At 50.3% G+C, this 27,351-nt stretch overlaps 1 protein-coding gene across 1 annotated transcript in view; it reads right to left on the bottom strand.

Annotated features, from left to right (window-relative positions):
• Positions 1 to 27,351, bottom strand: part of SLC24A3 (solute carrier family 24 member 3) — a 510,304-nt gene that overhangs the window by 422,007 nt on the left and 60,946 nt on the right. The window contains 1 exon segment of the mRNA XM_021078001.1: positions 19,514 to 19,642. Coding sequence (XP_020933660.1) covers positions 19,514 to 19,642 — 129 coding nt within the window.

Here is a 27,351-nt window from a genome sequence, read left to right as displayed (position 1 = left end):
CACTATTCACAAAAGCCAAGACATGGAAACAATCTAAATGTCCATTGACAGATGAATGGATTAAGAAGATGTGGTGTATATATACACAATGGAATACTACTCAGCCATAAAAAGAAAAAATAATGCCATTTGCAGCAACATGGATGGAACTAGAGACTCTCATACTAAGTGAAATAAGTCAGAAAGAGAAAGACAAATACCATATGATATCACTTACATCTGGAATCTAATTATGGCACAGAAAAGAATCTCATGGACTTGAACAGACTTGTGGTTGCCAAGGAGGAAGGGGAAGGAGGGGGATGGACTGGGTGTTTGGGGTTAACAGATGCAAACTATTGCCTTTGGAATGGATGAGCAATGAGATCCTGCTGTATAGCACTGGGAACTCTATCTAGTCACTTGTGATGGAACATGATGGAGAATAATGTGAGAAAAAGAATGTATACCTATATGTGTGACTGGATCACCTCACTGTAGAGCAGAAAACTGACAGAACACTGGAAACCAGCTATAATGGAAAAACTAAAAATCATTTAAAACAAAAAAAATCAAGCTCAGGCCAACCACTTCCAAAATAAGGCTGATGGCTGCTTCTGAAGGCGGAAGGCCGGAGGAGGCAAATAAAGGGGATGCCCACTTGATCTGTAACCTTGTCTTCCTTATAAATGGAAGAGACCAGAAGCAAATAAAAAAATGTTAATACTTATTAATTCCCAGACGGACTATGCTGGAATCTGTTACAGTTTCCCTTATAGTTTTACAACTGCTGTTGTTTCAAAATAAAATGGAAAAAAAAAAAGTGTCACGGAGAAGTTACAAGGATTCATTCATTCACACGATCGTGTGTTCGACAAAGATTTAACATCAACAAATACTGGAGACATTCTGGGCATCATCAAGACCCTGGGGGAAGGACAGTGAACAAAACAGCCCTGCTGCCTGTCTGCACAAGGTTCAGCACCTGCAGGCAAGGACCGGGGCTTGTGGAAACCGTGAGTCAATGTGACGTTCCTGCCCGCAGTTCAGCTTAGGGAGGAGCAGGCTGCTGGGAGGAGGCGCTGGGCAAGGCGGGGTTTTAACTGCAGCTCCGCCACCCACCCCCAGGTGCCCAAGGAAGGCGGACTCACAGGCACATTAGGAAAATGAAGGAGCCGTCGCAGGTAGAACATGTGACCCAACCCTACCTCCAAGAAGACACCCCACAATGCTCGGTGGTCCCTTCACCTTGTCCCTGGGAAGAACCTACGGCTTTAAATCCTAGCTCAGGAATATTGGGTGTGTATCTGAAATCATCACGTCTAACAGCTGGAATCAGGTCCAACGTCACGACCCGTTCAGCCACAGTAACAGGAGACTGATTTTTAAGAACTGAAGAGGAGATTAACCTTTGGCTGGGAAGGGAACCAGGCTGGTGACAGGGGTCTCCAAACCATGCCATATACGGGCTGGGGGGAGGCGAGCCGCAAAACTAAAGAGGGAGAAACCCCAACAAGCAAGACCTGGAGCTGACTTTGAAGGCATGGCATGTGGAAGAGGCATGCGATTTATTCTAGAGAACTTAGAATGACTAGAAGCAAGGCTACTTTGGTTCAGCACAAGGATGACAACTACAATGATCCCAGTGCCCAGGAGAATAAAAGGCCTCTGCAAGGAAGTGGGAGTGAGCCTCCCATCACTGAGGCCATCCAAGGAGATGATGGATGACTACTTTCCAGAGAAGCTGCAGGGGGAACTCAAGCACTATCTGGGCTGTGATTTTTTTAGAGGCCCTGAGTGTAGAGAGTTTATGACTCTAACTTAGAGTTTATGACTCTAACTTTAGGTTTTTGGAGACGATACAACAGCCGCACAGGTGCGCTGCTCCTGCCCCACCAGTAACTGCCTCCTAATCCCTTAATAGCACCTTCCACCTTCAGCAACACCTTTACAAGATTTTCCAAGTTCTCTCCTGTGCATTTTCACACTTTGCCTCGAGACAGTGAAGAAAATGGGGAGCCATTCCTGGTAGCACACTGAGCCCAGCCCTGCCTCCAAGAAGACGCCCGACGAATGGCTGGTGGTCCCACTAAGAAGAGGTGATGGGAGAGAAGACCCTTGCCTGGGCACAGGAGGACCCACCCTCCACAGGCCCAAAGCCCTGGAACCCTCCAGCCGGCTCCTTCCCCAGGCAGAGACCAGAGGGTGGAGGTCACCTCAAAAGGCTAGGTGTGCAGAGCCACCCCCAGGAGCCCAGAGCAGGGGGATGGTGTGGAGGGTGCCTCCCCACCACTATGATCTCATCTGGATGGAGAAAGGCAGCTGCCCTCTCCCTCCACCACCCATGACCCTCTGCAGTCAGATCCAGAACAGGCCCTCGCTCCCCAGCCTGCTGAGGTCAGAACAGCAGGCAACCTCAGGCCACCTCTAGGTCACCAAACTGAAGGCCAGCTGGAGACTTGGGAATCTGAGAAACATGACCGTTCTTGTCTATTCCCCTCAGACACTGATCCCAGGTGAGTCACTGCACCAGCAGAAGAAGTGAGTGGTGAACAGCAGAGATCCTTACCGTCCCCAGAAGTTCTTTAGAAAATGATCAGGAATGCACACATGTACCATTCACTCTGGCTGCGTAATGAACCAGCCCTGACGGGCAGCTCAAAACACCACCCACCATTTATTCTCGTCTCTCCTGGTTCCGGGGTGACTGGGGTCTCCTGTGGCTGCAGTCTGATGGTGGCCGGGCTCATCTAGAGGATGCCTCCCCTCATGAGTCTGGTTGCCACTGCTGGCCATCCACAGTCAGCAAGGACGTTGGCTGGGCCATCAGCGAAGCACCTGCACGCAGCCTCCATGACGCTTGAGCTTCCTCCCACCCTGGCAGCCGGGTTCCAAGAGCAACCATAGAAGCTGGTGGAAACCGTATTGCCTCTGATGACTCAGCTTTGGAAAGCACACAACTTCTGCTACAGTCCATCCACTAGAAGTGGATCATGAAAGTCAGCCAAATCCAAGAGGAGGAGAATGAGAGTCCCTTTCATGTCAAGAGAAATGATCAGAGCACTCGTGGGCATGTCTCAAAACACCATAAGGTATAATCCTTCCTTGGGGGCTACAGTATTTTTTTAGCTTTCAAGGGGCCCAGATGCCTCAAATTCCAGGTGGGAATTACCTCCCATCGTGCCAGGCTCTGGGCAAAAGAACATCACCCAGCTGGATATATTTTTTTGGATGCCTTTAGAAGTCCCACCTTTGGGAGGGCTCTAGAAACATGAAAGCATGCAGGACCTAACTACCAGGGCTACAAGGTTCCCTGCTTTAAACATATCCAGTCACTTTGAAAGATAATTGGGTGCAAAATACGGATTCCATCTCACACCAGAGAGAGCCCAGTGAGGGGGGTGGGAAATGGTCACTGAGGGATGGATACACTGGCTTTTGACCCTGGAGCTGGAAAAGTCAGGGACTGCCCTTAAAATAACACGGATGCCGGACAGTAAAGGAGAGTCCGCATGTCTGCAGTACCAGCACGTTTCCCAGTTTCTGTTCAGCGTTCCCATTCAGTCTTGCCTCTGACTCAACATGAGTATCAGACCTCAGGCCCCAGCAACTCTTCTAGAAAGAAACTTTCACTTTTCAGCTGCTTGCAAAAGGAACAGACCTGCCTGGTGCACAAAGGCTCTGTTTTCTTTGTCGTTGGACGTAGGGCAGGATTTTCTGGGTTTCCCCTCTTCTCAATGTTGACATGCGCTGAGCTCCCCTGGGGTCCCCAAAGGCCAACACAGGCCCAAAGGTGGTCAGGTGAATGAGGAGGGGAGGGGTGTCTGCCGGTTTTCACAAGCACCCTCTGCTCTCGGCCTGGCCTGAAGGGCTCCTCTGCCGGGTCCACCGAAGCTGCTGCTTGTGGCAGGAGAGCCTGGCAAGCCGTCGGCGCTTGTCCAAACACACACTGGGATACAGCGACAATGAACGGGGGGATCCGCCTAGCTAGACAAACCCATGCACACACCGAGAACCGAGAGCTTTTCCTGGGTTAGGAACATGCAAGCACGTCCCTGGAAAGGGGGGAGTGGGTGTTTTGCAATGGCTGCTGTGGCCCTGCTCACCCTCCCTCTCCTTGAGTCTTGGGTGCTCACAGGCCCATCTTCCAATGGCCAGCACCTGCCCTCCTTCACCTAGGTGCTGCCTCTACTCACAGGCACTGCTCTGCTGTGCAAGGGACAGGCCAGGATGGACCAGGGCATTGCCGCCCCCCGCTGTGCGCCCCGGAAGCAGCCCTCACCTGGTGACCAATGGGAGCTGGTGTGTCTTCCATGCCCAGGCAGGAAGACGCCAAGGTGTCCTCTACACTCCATTCCAGGTCATTAACCCCGCTGCCCGCAGGGGTAACTGGCCGGGCACTGGCCACCTTGCCCACCTCCCCGTCTCTCTTCCCCACTTCCAGCTCTCAGGTGTTAACTGGGCCCAAATAAGCCACATGCGCCCAAACTCTCATCTTGCCCTCTGCCTCTAAAGGAACCAAAACTGAGTCAAGGTAGCTGACGGTTACAGGAAGAAATTAATGATGGCCAGGAGCGTGCCAGTATCATGTTGTGTCTGTGCATCTCAGAAGACCCACTCCATGTCAGCCTGTGTGTCAGGAAGTAACAAGTAAACAAGGAACACAAAGAAACAAATGAGGAGTTCCTTTCATGGCTCCACAGTTAACGAATCCGACTAGGAACCATGAGGTTGTGGGTTCGCTCCCTGGCCTCACTTAGTGGGTTAAGGATCCAGCATTGCTGTGAGCTATGGTATAGGTCACAGACGTGGCTTGGATCCTGCGCTGCTGTGGCTGTGGTGTAGGCTGACAGCTGTAGTTCCGATTCCACCCCTAGTCTGGGAACATCCATATGCTGTGGGGGCGGCCCTAAAAAGCAAGAAAAAAAAAAATGAAGATTGGTGCCAATAAAGGATTCTGCTGGGATGAGCTGGTCTGGGAAAACGAGGCTCTTACCCTTTCCAAAGACCCCAACACACACACACACACACACACACACACACACACACACAGTTCCCATTTTAGCGCGAGGCTGGTCCCCTTCCCCACCCGAACATCTAGTTCCCAGGGCACCTTGACAAGATCGCCTTTCTTCAAGTGGCATCTTTAAAAAGGATACAAACGAACTTATTTGCAGAACAGAAGCAGACTCCCAGACTTTGAAAAACTCATGGTTACCAAAGGGGACAGGTGGTGAGGGGTGCACTGGGGGGGTTGGGATTGTCATATGCACACCATCGTATACGGGATGATTGGCCAACGGGCACCTGCTGTAGAGCCCAGGGGACTCGACCCAGTATTCTGCAGGAAAAGAATCTGAACAAAAATGAATGTGGGGACACGTAGAACCAAATCACTTTGCGGCACAGCAGAGAGAATGATCACCACACTGTACATCAACTGGACGTTGATAAAACTTTAAAAACCGAAGAAGAAGAAAAAAAAAAAAAGAATGCCTGTCTCTCTCTGATGCTATTTGTGACAAGGAGTGTGTCCAGCTCCAAAGGGGAAGAACGTCACACGGGCCCCTGGAAACAACTTCCACTGCAGAACACGTGTGGCTGTTGACACCATAAATCAGACAGTTTTTGGTACCCGCATGGCTCTCTTCTCCCTTCCCCTGCCCTCTCCTTCCCTTCGCACCACCTCAAGGTTGCGGAGTCCAGCTCACGGTTCCACTCTGGAGGGATATGGGAGGGGACCTTTCCAAAACTAACCTTCCCTGGCCAACCAAAGCTCTTAATAATCTGCCAGACATCACAAAGATCTCTTTGAAAGCTGACCTAAAGGATGTAGCTAAGAAAAGGGACCAAAATCTATAAGGCACTTCCTGGAGAGAAATACACCCAACCTACCAACATTTACGTGAGAAGTTTGTCTTATGTGTATGTTATGTGTATAGATGTCTGCCTACATGGGTGGGTGAGTGTGTGTATGTGTGTGTCTGTACAGTCAAGGATGTATTTACACAGAAAAACATGAGTGAATCTCAAAAATAGCATGCCGCTCGCTGAAGGAGGCTTATGTCAAAGAGCACAGAGTGTATGGAAAGTTCCAGAACAAGCCCAAGCTAATCTACGGTGATGAAATCAGAAGAGTGGTTGTGCAGGGGTGGGCTGGGCTGAGGATTTCCTGAAAGGCGGGCATGAGGAAACTTCCTGGATATGTCCTCTATCTTGATGGAATTGGGGCCCTAGAGACATATATAGGAACCCACTGAAAGTACACTTAGGGCTTAGAAACATCCCTGTGTCTAAGTGTTAGCCCAAAAGAGGGGTAAATAAATCCTACACTCTAGTTAATGATACGCAGGCGAAACTATGAGAGATGGAGTGTATTTCTCTCTGCAAATTACTTGGAAATCCACTAGAAGAAGACAGGGTGGATGGATGGATGGATACTGGCAGAGGTGGAGATAGGAACAAACTTATGCTAAAACCAGTACAGTGAAATGCAAATTACAGAACATAGGTGCCGAGGCCGTGGGTGTTCACTGTACAATTCTTTCCATTTTTTTCGTTATGTTTGCAAATTTTCATAATAAAATGCTGGAGCGGGAGAAGAAAAAAAAGTACCTACAGGCAGAATTCTTGGGACTGGATGGGGAGAGAGAAGATGCAAAATTTTAAGAACACGTGACACTGTGGCATTGAAGAGAGAATAATTCCAGACTCACAACAGCTACGACTGAGAGACTGTGTACCCCTGGGAACTGCAGAGCCACCAGGCCCCACATTATTTGTCCTGGGCCTCGTTAAAGGAAACATCCCTTCTGTGAGCCACAAACACAAGATGTTCCTGCAGAGAAGCCAATGTTCTTCATGAAACTAGGGTCACTGCTAAGAACACCTGGGCAGAGGGACAGGTACAGCTGTGTTACAGCTTCCATTCCTTTCGATTCAGTGTGAACTCATCAAATTATAATTTAATTTAACATATTGGTCTAGTAGTTGTGGTTAAAACGGCACAGACAATGGGGAAACTTTATGCTTCTGGAAGGACAGGTGCCCATGGGACAGGGGTCCCTTCTTTTTGGACGGGTTGACCTAAGGCACGTCCAAGGTCATACCCTCCACGGTGAAAGGGGAGGGGAGGGACTGAGCACAGAACAAGTCCAGCTTCTTCCCCACCTTCTTGCTGCCCTTAACCTCCTCTCCCCCTCTCCGCTGATCTCCATTCTGTACACCTGACCTTGCAAACTCAGTTTTAAGACCCAGCAATTTCCCGTCCGTCGTGGCTCAGCGGTAAGGAGCTCTATTAGTATCCATAGGGATGCAGGTTCAATCCCTGGCCTCGCTCAGGGGGTTAAGGATCCAGTGTTGCCGTGGGCTATGGTGCAGGTCACAGACATGACTCAGATCACGCGTTGCTGTGACTGTGGCGTAGGCCGGCAGCCGCAGCTCTGATTCGACCCCTAGCCTGGGAACTTCCATATGCCACAGGTGTGGCCCTAAAAAAAAGGCAAACAGACAACCAAAAAACCAAATTCCCATTGTCTGTGACTTCTCTATGGATTTTCCCAGGGCAGTCAACCAGATCACAGCAGAAGTGGTAACCCTGCTCCCCGAGAAAGAGCCACTGGGAGGTGCAGGCTGCTGCTAACAGGCTGTTCGTGTGCTCAACACGAATGCTTTGAAAATTAAGACTATCTTGACTTTCTGCCTAGGTTTTATCACGTTTTATCACATTACTACATGCCAGACTGACTCGACCTCCTCCCACAGCAGAAGACTCCCTGAGTAAGAACCACATTCTCCGCTGCATAATGAACTGAGGCTCTGTGTGTATGTGAGCCCCTTGACCCACGGTGGGTGCTCAGGAAATGGGCCCCCACGCGCAGGCCGAGCATCTGCCGTGTGCTAAGTACTTTATACACTTTATCCCATGGATTCTTCACAGCAGCCCTTCCGGTTTGTGCCGTGAATGGTCCCCACCTCCCAGGAAACCAAGGCTTGGAGAGATTAAATGGCTGGTCCCGGGCCCCACAGCCCACGGGTGTCACAGCAGGACTCCTGCTCAGGTCTGTGGGACCCTGGACCACACCACTAACTCCACCCGGAATTACTTTACAATTAATTATAAGACGTGGGTCTACCCATCTTCTGGTTTTCTCAGTGACCCTGAGGCCCAAGTAAGGGCTCCGCTAAGTGTCTATTTTAGTGACTGAGATAACGGAAGCTTACATGACCGAGCCTGAGCCCTCACACCCCAGTCCCATGCTCCTTCCCGTGGGGCCTGACCCACTGGGCTGCAGCTGTTCTCTTCCCTTCCTCAGCCCAGCATCCCTGGTCCAGCAGCGTGAGCCCAGAGACCCCACTGCAGGCCCAGAGCTGGGGAACCCAGGCCGGTCCTGTGCACAAGGCCTTGGCCAGGCCGGACAAGCCACTGGGCTGGGCTCATGTTCATTCCGCTCTGAGTCAGCAGCTAAAAAAGGCTGCTAATCTTTAATTCAGGGATGTTATTTTTCTATTACAGAAATTTCAGCCAAACTAATGGTTTCACACTATATCAGGAACCTCAGAAGCGCCAGCAGGATAATCCAGACATGGACTCATTTAACCTCACTCTCCAAAGTGGAAAGTGGGCCTCGTCATCCCAGGCCAGTCCCCGGGGGTGCATACTGGAAGGTGGCTGTCAGCCCCCTAGCCACGGGGAGCCCCAGGGGGGAGGAAGCAACAGGCTTGGGAGGAAGCAACAGGCTATGGTCTGTAGGAACCACACTCAGTGGGTTAACTCGGACCGGGATCCCCAGCCCTCAGCCACACTGCCCGGGTTGTTCCCAGGAGCCTGTTTAAAACGTCTGAGGCCTACTGGGGTTCCCATTGTGGCTTAGCAGTTATGAACCTGACTAGTATCCATAAGGATGTGGGTTTGATCCCTGGCCTCACTCAGTGGGTTAACAATCTGGTGTTGCTGTGCACTGCAGCACCGGTCACAGATGTGGCTTGAATTCTGGTGTGGCTGTAGTGTAGGCCAGCAGCTGCAGCTCCAGGTCTACCTCTAGCCTGAGAACTTCCATATGTCACAGGTACAGCCCTAAAAAGAAAAAACAGACAAAAAATAAAACAAACCAAAACAACCCCCCCCCTGAAAAAAAGTCTGAGGCCTAGGAAACTGCTGTGACCCTCCGGGGACAGAGGCTGGGCACCCCCTCACCTGACCCCAATCCTCCCAGAAGCCACCCTGAGGCTTGAGCATCCAGACCAGGATCAGAAGGCCAGGGAGAGGCAGCCAGTGCCCCAAGGCCCTGGGCTCAGGTCCTCAGCCAGCCTGGGCCTCAGGCAGGGAGTCAGGGAGGCTCCCTGGGCAACCGCTGGGGTCAGGAAGGCGAGGTTCCAGCCACTTGCAGGTCGAGGCAGAAACACAGAAGCCTTCCCTCCCAATCCTCACAGATGCACATTTTAAAATACAGCCTGGGGTTTCTCAGGGCAAGAAATCTTAGAAACAAATCCCCTGAGATGGGGTGTCTCGAATGACCGACCATGTGTCTCACGAGAAACGCTAAGTGGACATGAGCCCATGGCAAGGCCGGCCTGGTGCTCACATGTGGCTGACACCCTCCCTCTGGTTGTGAGTTTGTCAATTTGTCGAGGGCAGGAGGAGATGAGGTCCAACTGGCTTACAGGCGCAGCCACCCTCCCCGCAGCCAGCGGTCCGGAGCGAGCAGCCCAGGCATGGAGGGTCTCAGCCTCAGTCTCAGCCTTGGCGGCACCATCAGGAACTTTCCAACCACTCATGTCTGGCTCCAAACACCTCAGCTGTCCTGGCCCAAGGGGAGGGGGGTGCTGGGCTGAAAATCTCCCCAGGGTTCCTCACACTAGGGTGCCCCCAACGTGCCCCTGGGAGCCTGCGAAACCCCAATGACTGGGTCCCCTTGCCAGAGGCTCTGCCCTGCAGGTCTCAGGTGGGGCCTTGGAATGTGCATTTCCAACAAGCTCCCGGGGGCCACTGCTGGTGCAGATCCCACCCCTGCTTTGAGAACAGCTGCCCTGAGAACACTTAGATGAGGGCAGGGCCCTGCCTTCCTGGGGACCCCAGTATGCAAATGGGACTTCAGGTGGACCCCAGACACAAACAAGGTGAGAGGACACAGCCCAGCCTTGTGACCAGAAAAGCCGGGAAATGTGAGTGCTGGGCCTCGCTCTGTTGCCATCCAGAGGCGGACCCTGGAGATACCCCTTCCCCCGCTGCAGACCCCAGTCCTGGCATCACCAGTGGAACAAAGTAAATTCAAGTAAAGAATCCCCAGTCACCCCAGGTACACTGCTGCTCCAGAAACAGCTACGGAGGGGTGGGGACCAGGCCAGAATGAACCCCACAGGGCTGGAGACGCGCCCAGGGCCCCTTTGCTCCTTGGCCACAAGGAAGAAGTGGCCATCGTTGTCACAGGTCAGGAGAGGGAGCCCAGGGGTGCAGGGGGCCAGGAAGTGGCTGCCACTTGAGATGACCCCCCCCAGTGGGTGTTCCCAGCACCCCCACTTCCATGGCCCGTGGCCGCCACACACAGGTGTGCTCACTGCTCACGGCTCCGTGGGAGCCTGAAATTTCAAGTCTGGGGACACTGCCCCCAGGTGCTCACCTGTGGCCAATGGCACATGGATGCATGTGCCATCCTCTGTTCCCAAAGGGAAGTAAGTCCAAGATGTAAGGAAGACCGGACAGGTGGCCTGGCCACCAGACCCCCCGGAACAAGGGGTTAGCCCAGACCAGTGGCTTTCAAGCATTTTTAGAGGATGAACCTTTCTTCTTCTTTTTAATAGATCCCTAGCACAGGGTCGACCAGTGCTGAGGTTCTGACTGTGTGTCTCTGTGTGGGGGTGAGAGTGGGGAGGGAGGGGTCCCTGAGTCCCAGACAGCCTCCCACCCCCGCCACCAGGGGTGTGGTACATACATACAATGGAATACCCTTCAGCCATAGACAAGAATGACATATTGCCACATGCAGCAGCATGTATGCAACTAGAGATGCTCACACGCACTTGTATGTGGAATCTGAAAAAATGATGCAGATGAACTTGTTTACAAAACAGAAATAGACTCGCAGAGAACAAACTTATGGTTACCAAAGGGGACAAAGGGGAGGGGAGGGATAAGATAGGAGTTTGGGATTATATGCACACCACTATACATAAAACAGATAACCAACAAGGACCTATCGTATAGCACAGAGAACTCTACTCACTATCTTGTAATAACCTATAATGGAGAAGAATCTGAAAAATATATATACACATGTATGTATACACACACACAAATATATACACATGACTGAATCACTTTCCTGTATACCTGAAATTAACACAACATTGTGAATCAACTATACATCAATCAATAAATACATAAATAAATTTTTTAAAAAATAAAGTATTGACTACGGTACTAGTTTTAATATGGCACAGGCCCCATCTCAGGGAAGGTCAGGGAGAGCAGAGAGGGAGGCAGGATGTCTTTCTCGCCTCAGCCTCCCCTCCAGGCCTGGCACCTGTCCCAGGGTCTAGGGCAGGGCCGGCAGCAGCAAACGTTTCCTGGAAAAGGGCCACAGAGTAAAAAATTTAGGTCGTGCAGGTCCTGTGGCCTGTATTGCAACTATTCAACTCTGCCTTCAAAGAGCAAGAGCAGCCATGTGTGGCTGTGTGTGGCTGTGCTCCAATAAAACTTTATTTATGAAAACCGCCAACAGACCGGGTTTAGTGGAGGGCCCCAGTTTTGCTGAGCCCTGGCATAGGGAAAAACGCTGTGGGGTCCGCAACCCTAAGATTCTTTCCACATTTATGACAATGAATTCTCAATTCTTAAACTCTACTTGCCGGAGTCTTGGTCTAACCTATCAAGAATACACTCATTCCTGAACTTCACGGATTTTTGTTCCAAGAACCAAAAATGTTCTGATGAGCTAATGAATGTGAAAAATGCTTTGAAAAGCCTAAGCTTTGCAAACGGGCAGACCCACCAAAGCCTCTAAGAGCAGAGCTTACCATCCTTTACCTGTGTTTCAGGAAGATTCCAGGCACTGGGTTATGTCCGCCTGGGCTGCTTTTAAAGAACGGGGTTTAAAGAATGCTGCAGTAAAAAGGGCCTAAAGGGACAACGAAGCTGGAAGAAATGAATAGTGTCTGGTCCTTGTCTCCTGGAGCCTGAAACTTTTAAACTCTCCATAGAAAATCCCACACTCCCCATTTCATCCTGTTTGTCTACGCAGCGGCCTCTTAGGCCAGGAAACGGCATTAGTCAGGAGGCTCCTGGTTAATCCCTGGATACGTCTCCTTTGCGCAGCTGTGAAAATGCTGCATTGTTATTTAACTGCACTGAACCGCTCTCCATCCTTGAAACTGTCTTCATAATCACACCGTGACCTAAGGTGCCCTCGCGTGGTGAAGTCCCCGTGAATGGCTGCCATCCGTCTACCCTCCATCGTCCTTCTGGCAGAAAGAAATCGTAGCCACAATTTAGTAAGCACCTACTGTGGCTGAGCTTTTGCTATTTCTTTCCTTTCTTTTTTTTTTTTGGTCTTTTTGGCTTTTCTAGAGCCGCACCCACGGCATACGGAGGTTCCCAGGCAAGGGGTCTAATCGGAGCTGTAGCTGCTGGCCTACACCACAGCCACAGCAACGCCAGATCTGAGCCAAGTCTGCAACCTACACCACAGCTCATGGCAACACCGGATCCTTAACCCACTGGGCAAGGCCAGGGATCGAACCCTCAACCTCATGATTCCTGGTCAGATTCGTTAACCACTGAGCTACGACAGGAACTCTGAGGTTTTGCTGTTTCATGAAGCTTACTTCACCTCATGACAACCACAACTCTGAGACGTGGGCCTCTCAATCTGCATTTTACAGACGGTGGAGATGAGGTTCAAAGAATTTAGAAAACACCTGCCAATGCACAGGTCGAAAATGACGGAACTGCGATTGAGGATTTACCCTGGAACCCAAGCTCTTGCCACGTTATCATCAATGACTTCATGTATCTCATCTGTTATTTTTCCTAGCCTCCTTGTATTGACAAAGAAAAGACGAAATCCTGCAAACAGATACAAGGGGGACAATTTCTTCCTCACTTGTGATCCTCTGAAGGTGAAAAAAGAACTGTCACCTGGCCAGGTAAGAATCATGAAAGTTCACCCAAGAGCTAAGCTAGTCTCAGATGGCATTAAATTTGGGTTGTGATTTTTCTACACAGAGAGTATATTGCTTTTGAAAGGAAAATTGAGATGTTTGTTTTTTCAATAAGCAACAAGTCTGGAGTAGGGGGAACCTGCTTTCTCTTCTTGCAGGCCCTGGGCTAACATCCACGTCCCAGCCTCCCTTGCAGTTAGAGGTGGTCGTGTGACTGAGCCCTGACCAACAGAACATGAGCAAGAATGAGGGTCTGGGCCCTAAAATTCAGCTTGTACAACCCCCCTTCCTCATTTCCCTTAGAGCAAAGCAGCACAGTGACCTTGGAAACCAAGCGGGAGGACAAAGAAGCCTCAAAATAGAAAGTTCCACAGTCCATGGACCACCTCTTACAGCAGGGCCACCGCAGACCAGAACTTTACATGAGAAAGAACTTTGTTTTGGAGTTCCCATTGTGGCCAGTGGTTTAATGGTCTGGCTTGTCTCTGTGGCATTGCCGATTTGATTCCCCAGCCCGGAGTAGTGAGTTAAGGCTCTGGTGTAGCCGCAGCTGTGGCACAGGTCTCAGATGCAGCTCAGATTCGATTCCTGGCCTGGTGGTCCCAGAACTTCCATGCGTCATGGGTGCAGGGGGAAAACAATAAAAAGAGAAAAGAAACTTCTTTTGTGTTAAACTCCCAAGTCTGAAGGACTTGTTACTGCAGCTACTATTATCCTAATCCAGTAACGACTATGACACAAATTAAATAGCAATTACAATGAGTTAAAATTCTAAGTTGTTCCACTTAAGAACGTAAACAGCGATTATTTGAATCATGAAAATTAGAGAAAAGTTAATGGAAGTTATGTAAACTAGAACAATAAAGTATATCTTTTAAGACTCTAAAAAAAAAATCTTAGTTGTTTCCCAGGTTCGAACCCAGGGATAAAACGCTGAGGTGATTGAAAATTATCATTCTTCATATTTTGGATATATTAAATACAGTATTCAAATTCCCTTCACCTGTTTCTTTTTATGTTTCTACTGTAGCTACCAGGAATTCCAAAGTCACATCCGTAGCTCACAGTGCATTTCTACAAGACAATGCTGCCCCAGATCGTGAAAACATCAGATTTTCTGGATAATTACTGATACACATTGAGTATCCATGCATGACAGGTGGGAGCCCTGCTCTGCTTCTGGAAAAGCCCTGTGACCTCAGGAAGGTCACTCGTGCCCCCTGGATCTCATTTTTTTCATGTAAATCCTGAGCGCTTTGGACCTTCCATTCTTTGTAGACTGGTCATGCCCAGCCACATGGTATTAAACCAGCTGATCCCAGCATCCCCTTTGCTCAAGACCTGCACCCTGAACCAGTCTGCCCTGCCAGTCCTGGCCTGGGCTCCAGTTCCTGTTCATGGTTCATACGCACCCTTGGACTAAGCCTGTACTCTTTTTTCATCCAGATCTCTGACTTCCCTCCTCTATGACAGCTCACATTGGACTCTTGGATGATATGGTTTCTGGCCATTCCGGTAAACACACAACCTGATCTAATAAACACTCCAGCACAGCCCCGTGGGGTCAGTGTCCATCAGCCTCACTTCTGTCCTGCAACCCAGGCTCAGGGTAGCTTCCCCATCGCCAGAGCCCTCAGACCCAACCAACAAGCCTGGCAGAGGGAGGGAGCAGAGCCCTTTATCAGAAAAGAATGCAGAGACCTCAGAGCCCAGCCCAGGCCAAAGGCTATCATTTGAAGTAGCTTCCTTCTTTCAAAGTTTCTGAGGAAAAGCTTATTTCCTTGAAATAGCAAAGAACTGAAAACCAAAAGATGAGAGGTTTTCTTTCTTTTTTTTTTTTTTTTTTCTGGAGATAGACAGCAAAGTGTACCAGTAAATAGTACCAAGAATTCATTTCTGCTACAGTTGTCCACCACCCCCAATATTGCATTTAGTTAACTTAATTTTCTGGGGATCGAATTGATTCGAAGTTAAATTTCTCTTAATAGGTCATCTGAGTAAACAGTTTCGGGTCTATGCCAAAAGACGACGTTTCCAGGCTCGAGATGAAATCGGCAGTGTCAGGCTAAGAAAACAACCTTAAAAATTCACAGAGGGCTGGAACAATTGCAGAAAAATTAGAGCCCGGGGCTCAGTCTTTTTCACGCAGATTTAGAAGAAAAAATTACAAATTTCCACCAACACTAAAAAAAAAAAAAAAAAAAAAAAGCCAACATGTCTTTAAAGTGGCAGCTGCCATATAAAGGGAGAGCCATCTCACAGTTGTCACTATACCACCGTATAATGGGCATCCTGCATCCTGAGTTCCCCTGGATGGTGCTCTGGGCTCCTGGTCCCCAAAGAGTGGAAGACAGGGTTTGGGGGGGGGGGGAAAGGAAGTGGGAGGGACAGGTGGAGGAGGAGGAAATAATGGATGGAGGGAGGGATAAAAGGAGGAATGAGGCAGGACGTGGAATTCTGGGACCGCAGAGAAGTTATGAAGGGAGGGGGAGCTGACGTCTGGCGGGGGGGGGGGGGGATCTGGAAATCCCTATTCTCTCGAAATTGCTTGGAATGACTGCACTTGTGCAATGGGAGGGCCAGAAGGGATAAACTAGTCCCAGGTCCGGGTCCCAGGTGAGGAAAAGGACATCCGAGAAGCACGCCAGCCCCATCCTCCAATCTGCTCTCACAATCAGAATGGAAGTCACTCCAGCACCACCACTGAACCTATGTTAAATTGACTCTACCAGCATCTGAAGCCAGGTGTTCCGAGAACACCGTCTAAGAAGCCCTGTGATGCCACAAGCAGCACTCGGCGGACTTCATGACAAAAGCTGACTTGACGACTTTATGACTTAATGCCTGTGACCCTGACACCACTACTCACCTGGCCACGGCCCACATGGACCCCCAAATACTCAGCTCCCCCCGTAAACACTCAGCCCCAGGAGCACAGCGGGAGCCCTGATGCCACCCTTGTGGGCCCCCTCACTTGGCGACATCATCATAAACAGGAAGAAGCCTGGTCCAAAAGGCTCAGGGCTCCCCTCCCAGCCCCGCTCGGATGATGCTGAAAGCAGAACTACACCAAGCAGGTAAGTAACCCCCGCCGCCCTCAGGCCACCCCAGCCTCTCAAGGGAAGCTGGGCAACGTCTTGCGGCTGGGCGGTGGCTCAGGCCAGGTTGGTCCCCTCATCCTCCAGGAGGTCAGAGGTAGAGAGGATGACTACTATTACATTTTAATTCCAAGTCAGGACCTGCTGAGTGCTCTGGCTCTCAGCTCTTTTCATAAAACACCTGCTTGGTGAAGTCCAAACAGCAGACTTCAAGGGCTTTCCGGAAAGAGCAAGAGGTAACTGAGGGTCAGGGGGGTCTGTGGCAATGTTTTAATCACATCCTCATAGACAGAGGATCCCTCAGAGCGCTGCACTCATTACAGGGAGATCTGCCGAGCTGGTCTATGTGACAGGACAATGCTTGACCTGGGGAAGTGGCCTGTTGGCTGCACCAGGGCCACATCTGCCCATTCCTGAGAGGAGGGGCTGAAGTAAGCAGCTCCGGGACCCCACTGTGATGGAGGGGTGGGTGCCCCCCTCCCAACTCCGCAGGAGGTGGGAAATCCATGAGTGAGGCCCTACTGTGTGCCCACTGTCCACAGGCACCCTGCTGGGCACCCCCAGTGATGTCACTCCCATTCTCCCAGCAGCCGTGAAAGGTCAGAATGGTGACCTCAGGCTCAGGGAGAGGCGCATAGAGGCTTCGAGACTCTGGCTGTTTGGCCACAGCTTCTAAGCTAGGCTTCAAACCCAGGTGCGTGTGACCCCAAAGCCCAGAGATGGGCCCTCAGATTTACAGATCCACTCTACGTCCTGGAGGTGTCTGCACCTGAGCCAGAAAGACAGGGGATATGTCCAAAGACAAATGCAGGTTCTAGACCAGCTTGTCCCACAGGCCTTTCTGTGATGATGGAATGTGCTACCATCTGAGCTTTCCAATACGGCATCCACGAACCACACGCCTCTCTGGGTATTTGACGTGTGGCTAGTGCAACCGAGAAGCCGAATTCTTCATTATAGTTCATTTAAATTAATTTGAATTAAGGTGGCTGTTGAATGTCCATATTGGACGGCATAGATAGGGACATTTTATCCCAAAAACATTCAGAAAGCAGAATGGTCACAGCAGGCTTCGTCCAGGACAGGGCCTCCAGGCAGGCCCTGGATCCAGTGCTAGGTTTTGAACAGGACCCCTCTTGTTTCGGGCATAATCATCTTCCCTGTAGAATGCGGACTGGAGGCAAGGACCCCAGAAATCAAGCCCAGTGCCCCTCATCCACAGGAAATCAAAAACGCCCCTCCTGCATCCTTGTTCTTGGACCTGCGCTGTGTGCAACATGAAGAGTAGTTTGGCCCGAGCCCTTCCTCTCCTCCCCTTCCCTGTGCCCTCCCTGCCAACACCAGCAGGCACCTGGCCTGAGCTCTTTTCAAAAACTTAGGCATCTTCTGATCTACCTGTGAGCTGAGTCATTCCTCTTGTACAAGGGCTTTTACACCTGTCACTCTGAGAAAGCATTTCTTTTTCTTTTTCTTTTTTTCTTTTTTTTTTTTTTTTTTGGTCTTTTTAGGGCCTCACTAGCAGCATATGGAGGTTCCCAGGCCAGGGGTCTAATCAGAGCTGTTGCTATCAGCCTAGGCCAGAGCCACAGCAACGCCAGATCCTTAACCCACTGAGCAAGGCCAGGGATCGAACCTGCAACCTCACGGTTCCTAGTCAGATTCATTTCTGCTGCGCTACGACAGGAACTCCCAAGAAAGCATTTCTTGAAAGAGTGAGTGGTGCCACTCACAGAGAGACGGCACCCCCGCCCCCAAGACACAATCCCAACCACAGGGAACAGAAGCCCTCCGTCACCAGTGGCCCTGGGCATGGCTGGACCCAACCTCCGGAGCTGGGCACCACGTTGTGTCTGACTCCCATTTTTTTTTCCCATCCCTACACGCAGGATGACAACTGGGCTCCCCAGGACTGAACTTCCTGGCTCCTGACATTCCAGCCACCGTGCGCCTACTTGTAGAAAGAGGTTGCAAAACCTTTGGCCATAAGACCAGATCAGCAGACAGAGATCTCAGCGGAGCAATGACTTGCACTTGAAACCTTCGTGCCCACTTTTCATTTCCAGCTCACGCAGCTGCCATGTGCTTCCCTGACCTTCAAGAGTATTCCTTCAGAGCATTTAATAACAGCCACAAGAGCCCTTCAGCGCTCCAGCTTAAGGAATAGAGACCACGTAGGGCTGTAGGTTGGTTTTGGTGGGGAGAAGGGTAATCTCTTTTTAATTCTTTCCCACTGAGAGAAGGAGGGCCTCTCTCCACCTCCCCCCAAAAGGGCAGACACACGATTTCACTGTCTGTCCTCCGAGGTCTAGGGTTCTTAGGGCTGTAAGGAAGACTGTGTATGTCTTTCCACAGTGACACTCAAAATGAGACAGGCCTTTGGATGTGGGATCTCTATGTGACTGAGCTTCCCAGCCCCTAAAGGGAATACACTCGAGGCCCAAAACCCCGCCAGGCAAGGAGGAAAGACCCTCAAGATCTGAGAAGTCCCCCGAGATCTGAGAAGTCTCCATCGGGGTTGACGATGCAGCTGCAGGCCCAGTCCATCCCACAGCCCATGAGCTAAGAATGGTTTTTAAAATTGTAAAGGATTATAAAAAAAATGTTTTTATTATACTACAGATATGGTATTAGGTCTGCAAAACCTGAAGTATTCGCTGTCTGCCCTCCCAAGGACAAGCATGCTGACCCCTCTAGCAGGACCTCGTCTGTTCAGAGGGTACTTGTCATTTTCCGAGACTTGGTCCAGCTGAATCATGGCAATTCCAAGTCCCCTGGACCCCCTTGCGTTAGTTTTCTCTTTAGGTTCAGTAACATTAGAGATAAAACATTCCAAGGAAAGGCACAACAGATGTCAAATATAAGAGCTGATAAATCAGTGTTCACTGCCTCCAAGATCAAACCTCACAGGTGAGGACCGGGTTCCACACCTGTGCCTTTACTGCAACAGAAACAAGGCTCCCGATTAAAGACCAGCCAGCGAGCACTCCAGGCATCAAGGCAAACGCGGCCACAGGACAACTTCACCCGCTCCTGACTCCGCCTCCCACTCGGCAGCACCTGCATCCACCTCTGATCACAGTATTTTCACTTACCTTTCCCCCCACCGCCCGAGGGAAAGAACACACCTGAATCATTCCCTGGGATCCTGCATGTTCCTTAGACATGTGCCCCTAAATGGCCTTAAAGAACTCAAGGAAAAGACACAGCATCTGGCTCTGGTTCAGCTACCGCCAGAGAGACCGCGCCCAGCGCGAAGCCCCCGCGCAGCCGTGTCTTACCTGGTTCAGTGCAGTTCTTGCTGCTCCGCAGCCCCGTGTCTTCGGAAGTCAGCGTGTCGTTCACCTGCATTAACTTCCTCCCCACCGTCCACTGTCTGTCTTGCCCGATGAGGTCCATGAAGTCGAGGTCTGGGGAGAAAGAGATCAGGCCCACGCGTCACTAAGAGCAGGGTGTTACCTTCCCAAACGCCGGGTGCCCAGTGCCTTCACCAGGCGCCACGCGCTCAGTCCCAACGACCCCCCTTAGGCCTCTGCCTACTGTCACTCACCACCCTGAGGGCGTTTCTGGCTGCTGGCACCTACTGGGCCCCACAGCGGCAGCCCTCAGCCAACAAATGATCGGAGGTGTACACGCCACTCTGTGTAACATATATAACCAACAAGGACCTACTGTATGGCACAGGGAGCTCTACTCAATACTTTGTGATAAGCAGGAGTTCCCATTGTGGCACAGGGAAAACGAATCTGACTAGGAACCATGAGGTTCTGGGTTCAACCCCTGGCCTCGCTCAGTGGGTTGAGGATGGGGTGTTGCCGTGAGCTGTGGTGTAGGTTGCAAACGCAGCTCAGATCTGGCATGGCTGTGGCTGTGGCGGAGACTGGAAGCTGTAGCTCCAACTGGACCCCTAGCCTGGGAACCTCCATATGCCGTGGGTGAGGCCCTAAAAAGACAAAAGACAAAAAAAAATTGTAATAACCTAAAAGGGAAAAGAATATGAAAAAGAATACACACATACTATATATATATATATATATATATATATATATATATATGTATATGAAACTGAATCACTGTGCTGTATACCCGAGACTAACATGATACTGGAAATCAACTATACTTCAAATACAATATAATAAAATAAGTTAAAACCATGATGGAAAAGAATATTTAAAAAAGAATGCATATATATGTATACATGAAACATTATGCCGTAGAGCAAAAATTGGCACACTATAAATCAACTGTAATTTAAAATTTTTTAAATCAAATAAGCGCTAAAAATAAACAAAAAGGAGGTGGTGTACATAGACTTCGCTGCTTCTGTGGAATGGCTCGGAAGTGGGTACTCTAAACTGGATTCCAAGTGTCTCCACTGGGATTACTCCCCAGTTGTCTACAGGATGCCTCTCCTGATAAAACACACTTTATTGGCCACTGTCCTTTCCTCACTTTTCCCCTGCGCCCAATAACATGCTGAGAAATGTTGAACCACAAATTCTCTGCAGGAAAAAGTTCTGGTTTGTAGCCACCGGCCAACTTCCATGGTATAAATATTCCCACCCAGTCCAATTTCAAGCTACAACATGACCTCACTGAACACAGATTTGGGAAGACACGGGCACAGTCAGGTCCACTAAGTCAGTATGTCTGGTCCTGCCCACCAGCATCTACTCCCTGACCAGCATTCCCTTGAACCACCTTCCAAATAAATCACCTGCAATGGGGGAGACCCCATCGTGGCACAACAGAAACGAATCCGACTAGTATTCATAAGGATGTGGGTTTGATCCATGGCCTTGTTCAGTGGGTCAAGGATCCCAAATGGCTGCGGCTGTGGCATAGGCCAACAGCTGCAGCTCCGACTCGACCCCTAGCCCGGGAACTTCCATTGGCTGCAGGTGTGGCCCTATAAAGCAAAACAAAACAAAACAAAAAAACAAAATCCACCTGCAATGGGACACCTGCTCACGATCCACCTCTTGGGGGTTGCCAAGCTAAGACACCGTGTCAATATCTGTCTAGAGCCCAGGCCAGTGAACCCCATGTAACAAGATTTTGATAAACAAGAGATGAGAGCATGAACAAGAGCAGAGCAGATCACGGAATGCATGACTAGGGCTGAGCGTCTAACAGGGCTGAGGTCTCTGATGACTGGGGGCCAGAGGTGCCAGGAGGAAGAAGAGATGGAAAAGCATGTGGAGGAGAATGCGGTGCCTTCCACTCAGAACGTGCGGAATCTGAAGTGCCCACAGACCATCCTGGGGGATGGCAAATGTGGGTAGCGACCCCCGAGGGCAGACAGCTAAGCTACACAGAACGTGTGGAGAATCATAAGCCAACAGGGAAGAGAATGAGACACGGATGGATGGGGTTTCCCAAGGAGAAAGGAAAGGAGGCAGAAAGCATGGAAAACTCAGCCTGCCTTCAGAGAGTAAGTGGAGTAAAAGAACTCGGCAGAAGATCCTGAAGGGAAGGAAGAGAGCGAGGGAAATGGTGGCACGAAGGTAAAAGCAGAAAGAGAATTTCAAAAAGGAAAGCCCTGACCACAATGGACAAATCACCTAAGACAAGAGCACAGAACCAACCAAGCAGGACAGCAGAGGGTCCCTGGGAGGCAGACAGCAAGCACAGGTGGCTCTTTCTAGTGGCTTAGAACTCAGCAAAGTTGTGAGATGAGGCTTTGGCTACCTCCAACTCGAGCGTCTAGAGTTGCTGTGGTCAGAAAACGGCTCTAAGGACAAGACAGGGTTCTAATTCATGAGCCCACCGGGTCTTCACAAGAGGCCAGAGGGTGCAGCCCACCCAGTCACACCCACACAGCGCTGTGAAACGGTGGAGGAGGAGCTGAAGGTCATCCTACCCACTCCTCTGTCTCCATGGTGACTTCAGTTTCCCAGCTGAGTCACTTGTGTTACGTTCTTGGAACTTCACGACACCGCTCAGGAAAGGCAGAAGGAGCCCTGGACACTGTTCTATTGCCCACTGCTGTCCCTTTAACACCTAACCACTGCGGGCTCGGTGCAGGTGCTCAGTAAGTAGAAGGGTCCTCGTGTCAGGAGAACTGTTCCCACTTTGTGGATGGATGAAGTAAGACTCGTGGAAGTTTCTCGAAACCACAGTGCTTGTAAGCATCTTCCCTAAGCCAATGGGAATCAGCATCTCACACACTGAGGGCCTCCTCGGTCACCAGGAATCTGCCCCCCACGTGTAAAATTAATTGTGGCTCAGCTCACTACCAACATAGTGTCTGTGAGGATGTGGGTTTGATCCCTGGCCTCGCTCAGTGGGTTAAGGATCCAGGGTTGGTGTGGCTGTGGCGCAGGTCTGCAGCAGCAGTTCCAATTCAACCCCTAGCCTGGGAACTCCCATATGCTGCAGGTGTGGCCGTAAAAATAAAGTTTAAAAATGTTTTTAATTCAAAGTAAAAAATAAAATAATTTTTCAAAAATTAAATTTAAAAATAAAATAATCGAGTAGCTTATTACAACTTTTACACATTCACCAGGACACAGTTGCCCCAGGTGTATTTGCAAAAAAAAAAAAAAAAAAGGAGAATGTGGAGCCCAACGAGAATAAAGAATAACTTAAGACTCTGAAACACAAAGCCTACATGGTAGCTGCACGTTATCAGTTTAGCCATAACTGTCAGGACAATACCAACGATATTTCAAGGTTAAAGCAAGACGTTTATGCAAGCTGGTTAACTGAATGGTTAACTCTGAGGATTAAGAATGGTGACAAGCACAGACAAAAAAATTGCAAAAACTCATAAAGAAGCAATAAGGTCGGTGGCCTTAAACCTCAACAGACAGGCAGACCTAAAATGTGAAGGTAACACCATGTGATCATTAAGGATCTAAGCATGTGGAGAAGGACATCCTGTCTGTCTCTGGCTGGGCTTCCGCAGGAGCGGCCCCTGAGGACAAGGATTTGAGCACAGGTGATTTACATCAGGACGATCCCAGGAAGCCTCCCTCTGGAAGCAGCGCAATGAGTCAGGGCAAGGGAGCCAGCCAACCGAGGTATGTTTCATGTCCATTGTTAAAATGAGTAAACCAGAGCTTGACCCCTCTGGAAGTCTCTGGGGGCCAGTGTAGACAGGCAACTCAGACCCCCAAGGGGTGGGCGGGGGAGGGGGAGCCTGGCTATTTGTCCACCTGCTTTATTGGTTGAATAAAGCCTGTTCCCAAGGAATTTTAATTCCTTGGCACTTCCAACCTTCCACCTGGGTGTCCAATGTGGGCTCTAGTCTTAGATGACGAGACACAGGTGGATGGTGCCAGTGTGTGCTCAAGATGGGAGACAGGATGATGCGGGCAGGATGCCAGTGGCATCTTCCCGCCCACATGAGACCAAGAGATGGGCCATTCTGCTCTTCTTATAATCTGGGTCAAAGAAAGGTGCGTTGTGGTCCTCTAATCCAACATGCAGGCAGATTCCAAAAATGTGCAAAGAAGCAAGAGCGTCCTTGCAAGGACTTCCAAAGTCCTTTCTCAGGCCAAGTTTCCATGGTTTTGCAATTCTGAGAGAAAAGCTGATACCAATTAAGAGATATAAAAATAAAGCCAGCTATTGTAGCAGAAAATTAGACGACTTTTTCACAGGATGATTCAATATCTTCAGGAATTAGAGACTATTAAGGCAGCACCTCTGGATTCCAAAACCTACATACTTTTATCTCAACAAAAATCTACCTGACCACTGATACACGGATGCAGAGACAAGAGAAAATAAGAATGATGAAAGCAAAGCACTGTATTCACTCCCTTCCCACTGAGAGCCAAGGGTGATGATATTATGTCCCATTGCGTTGGTCCTCGTAAAATTGTTAGTGACTGGGTCTATACCGTTTCTGTACTGCAGAAAGTGGCAGAACACTGTAAATCAACTATATTTAATTAAAAATAAATAAAAATTTAAGCATTGCTGCTGAGGTAGGACAGGGCAGTGATTCTCAGGCCAACTTACTTTTGGAGTAAGTAAGTCAGAGTAGAAGTGATCTGCCTAAATTCAAAGCCAACCCATGGTGACATCAAGTTCCTTAAACTAAAAACAGAGTTACCAACATGATCCGACAATCCCACTCCTGGGCACATATCCAGAGAAAACTCTGATTTGAAAAGATATACACACCCCAGTGTTTGTGGTACTGTTCACAATAGCCAAGACATGGAAATAACCTAAACATCCACCGACAGATGAATGGATAAATTAGATGTGGTACATACAGTGGAATATTACTCAGCCATAAAAAAGAATGAAATAAATGCCATTTGCAGCAACACGGATGGACCTAAACATTATCAAACTAAGTGAAGTCAGACAGAGAAAGACAAATACCATGTAGTATGGCTTATATGTTAAATCTTTAAAAATGATACAAATGAACTTATTTACAAAACAGAAATAGACTCACAGGCACAGAAACAAACTTATGGTTACCAAAGGGGATAGGCGTTTGGGATTAAAATATACACACTGCTATAGATAAAAGAAATAAACAACAAGGACGTACGATAACAGGGAACTACATGCCATATCTTGTAATAACCTATAATGGAAAAGAATCTGCAAAGACATATATGCATACATACACACACATATATAAATGAATCACTTGCTATATACCTGAAACTAACACAACATTGTAAATTAACTATACTTCAACTTTAAAAGGTTAAAAAAATTAAGAACTCTCTAAAGACTCCACCATAAAACGGTGAGAAATAAAGTCATGACGGCTTCTGTTTATTTTCTATTATACGTGTAAAGAACTTTCCATTCTTCGCTATGTTTCATCTTAACAACAGTTTTACTTGGAACTACTAATTCCATTTGCAAATAAGGAAACCGAAGCACGAAGAGATTAAAAGACCTGCCCAAGGTCACACAGCAGGCAAGGAGGAGCAGAATGGGGCTGAACATGGTCTGGTGACCCCAAAGGTCATGTTCTTGGTCGGTCCCTGCAGAGGATGGGGGTCCACCTGGCTGCGTTCCTCAGCCACAGGGAGGCAGATCCATGACGCAGCCTGCACCTTACAGCAGGCGAGGCATGAGGACAGTCTCCCTGGACCTACTTCCCCAGACACCCTGAGGATCCGTGGGGATGAAGGAGCATCACACACAGGAAAGAAAACGGAAACCCCACTGGATGCATGAAGCTGGGCTCAGCATGGATTTCTTAGAGACTCAGCTGGTCTCTGGCCGAGACATGGAGGGTTGCTGTCTTTGATGTGAGGAGAGGGGGGGCAGGGGCAGGGGGCGGGGTAGGGGGCGCAGAGGGATGGGGGGAGGGGCCCACTGCTCTCCCCTCACTCATCCCCGCTTCCTTGGACCCCTGGACCTCTCTGCTCAGCAGGGGCTGTTCCTCAAAGCTACCCTTGAGCAATGTCAACAAAAGCACTTGGCCCCTGTCCACTGCGTTCCAGGCTCCTCCTTTGCCAGGCCCTGCAAGCTGCATATTAATTAGCCAGGGAGGGGGTGGGGGGGAACGAAGAGGGGGGCAGCAGGCACACTTGTCACATGTCACCAGCTCCGAGCAGGGGGACACGAGGGGGCCTGCTGGAGGAGGGAAGTTCTCAACTCCAGACTCCAGGGCAGGCACTAAGGAGAGAAGGCGCGTGGGGGGCCCGGTGCCAAGTTTCCATGACCGAGCTGTGCACTCACCCTCTCTGCTCCCTCCCTCTCTGTCTCTGTCCCCCCTCCCCTTCCGGTTCCCCGTGAGCATGACCAGGGCTTGGAAAGCCCAAGGATTTCTGACACCGAGAACGGATTTCCTGGGATGCCCCCAGTCCACCTCCACCCCAAGGCTAACACGCTTCCTCCGTGCACACCCAAGTCCCACAGGCTCCCACCTGCCCCAAGTATGGTTCCAGTAGAGAAGGGGGGCCTCCCTGCCCTCTGGGGAGCAGGGGCGGTGGCCTCCTTGGGATGCATGCATAAGCAGCAGACACAGCAGGTCTGCTGCTGAAAAGTGTCTCTCATGCCCCTCGCCTCATGTCCACCAGCCTTCCCTTCCCACCCCACCTCATTCCACCTTCCCCATGTCACTGATGGGGGACCGCCTGGCTCCAAAGCCCAGGTGTACATGTCCTACCTTGTCCAAGAGCTTAGGAGTGCAGGGGAAGGGGCCCCCCAGCATCAGCAGGCTCTCTTGGGGAGGTGGCATTAACTCTGCCCTCCCCGAGGACCGGGATCGGAAGATAGCATTGCTTCTTGACACTGGGACGGACAGAGCTCCCCAGGGGGTCAGGGCAGCCAGTGGGGAAACTGAGTCTTGGAGAGTCTAAGGCACGACTGAAGACAGAACGTCCAGAAAACTCAGCAGAATAGAGGCAGAGCCCAGACCTGCAGGACTGGCTGCGGCCTCCAGACTGCTCAGCGTGGCTATAAATACCCCGCCCTGCAGTTTACACAGCTGTCTCCACTCTGGGCGCCTGGGTCTTCACCTCGGGGTCAGAGGGCGGGTTTGCACAAGCCCGCAGCCCTGGGACCGCCTTCTGCAGACTCTGGAGCAGGGCGCATCCGCCCCTCCAGCGCCCTCTCCAAACGGTCCCCTTCCTGACCCCCCACCCGCTGTGGTTTGCACCCTCTGTGGGTGAACAGGGAACAGGAGGGAGGACAGAAGGGCTGGTCCTTGCCAGCGGATCTTTACACAGATTTTCCAGCTGGAAGAAGAGCGAGGCTCTAGAGGGAACTGGGAGGGGAAGAAGCTGGAGGCTTGATGGCCTGGGCGCTGCTTCCCTCCACAGCCTCAAAGCTTCCAGAAAGACAGAGAAGTTGCAGGGAGGCCACAGACTCCGTCTAAACTTCTTTCTCTGGCCCTTTACATGCCCTGCCAGTAGGCCGGTCGCGTCCCCCGCCCTGTGCTGCGGCAGAGCCTTGGCAATCACGGGCTGCAGCGCTCACACCGCACTTAAACCATATCCCAGTATCGAGGCCTGGCTCCTCCACTTCAAGAGGAAAACCCTGCAGAAAGTTGAGGTTTCTCAGTCCCTGTGATGGGGGAGGGTACAGTCACCCCCGGCCACCTGCCCCATGGATGTGGGCCCTGCTGCCAACTCGCATCCTCCACAGGCCCCTGCACAGACCAGTGAGTCAGCAGCTAGGGCGTCCT

The sequence above is a fragment of the Sus scrofa genome, chromosome 17 (genome assembly GCF_000003025.6).
Source record: "Sus scrofa isolate TJ Tabasco breed Duroc chromosome 17, Sscrofa11.1, whole genome shotgun sequence".
NCBI lineage: Eukaryota > Metazoa > Chordata > Mammalia > Artiodactyla > Suidae > Sus > Sus scrofa.
This window is presented reverse-complemented; position numbering and strand designations above follow the sequence as displayed.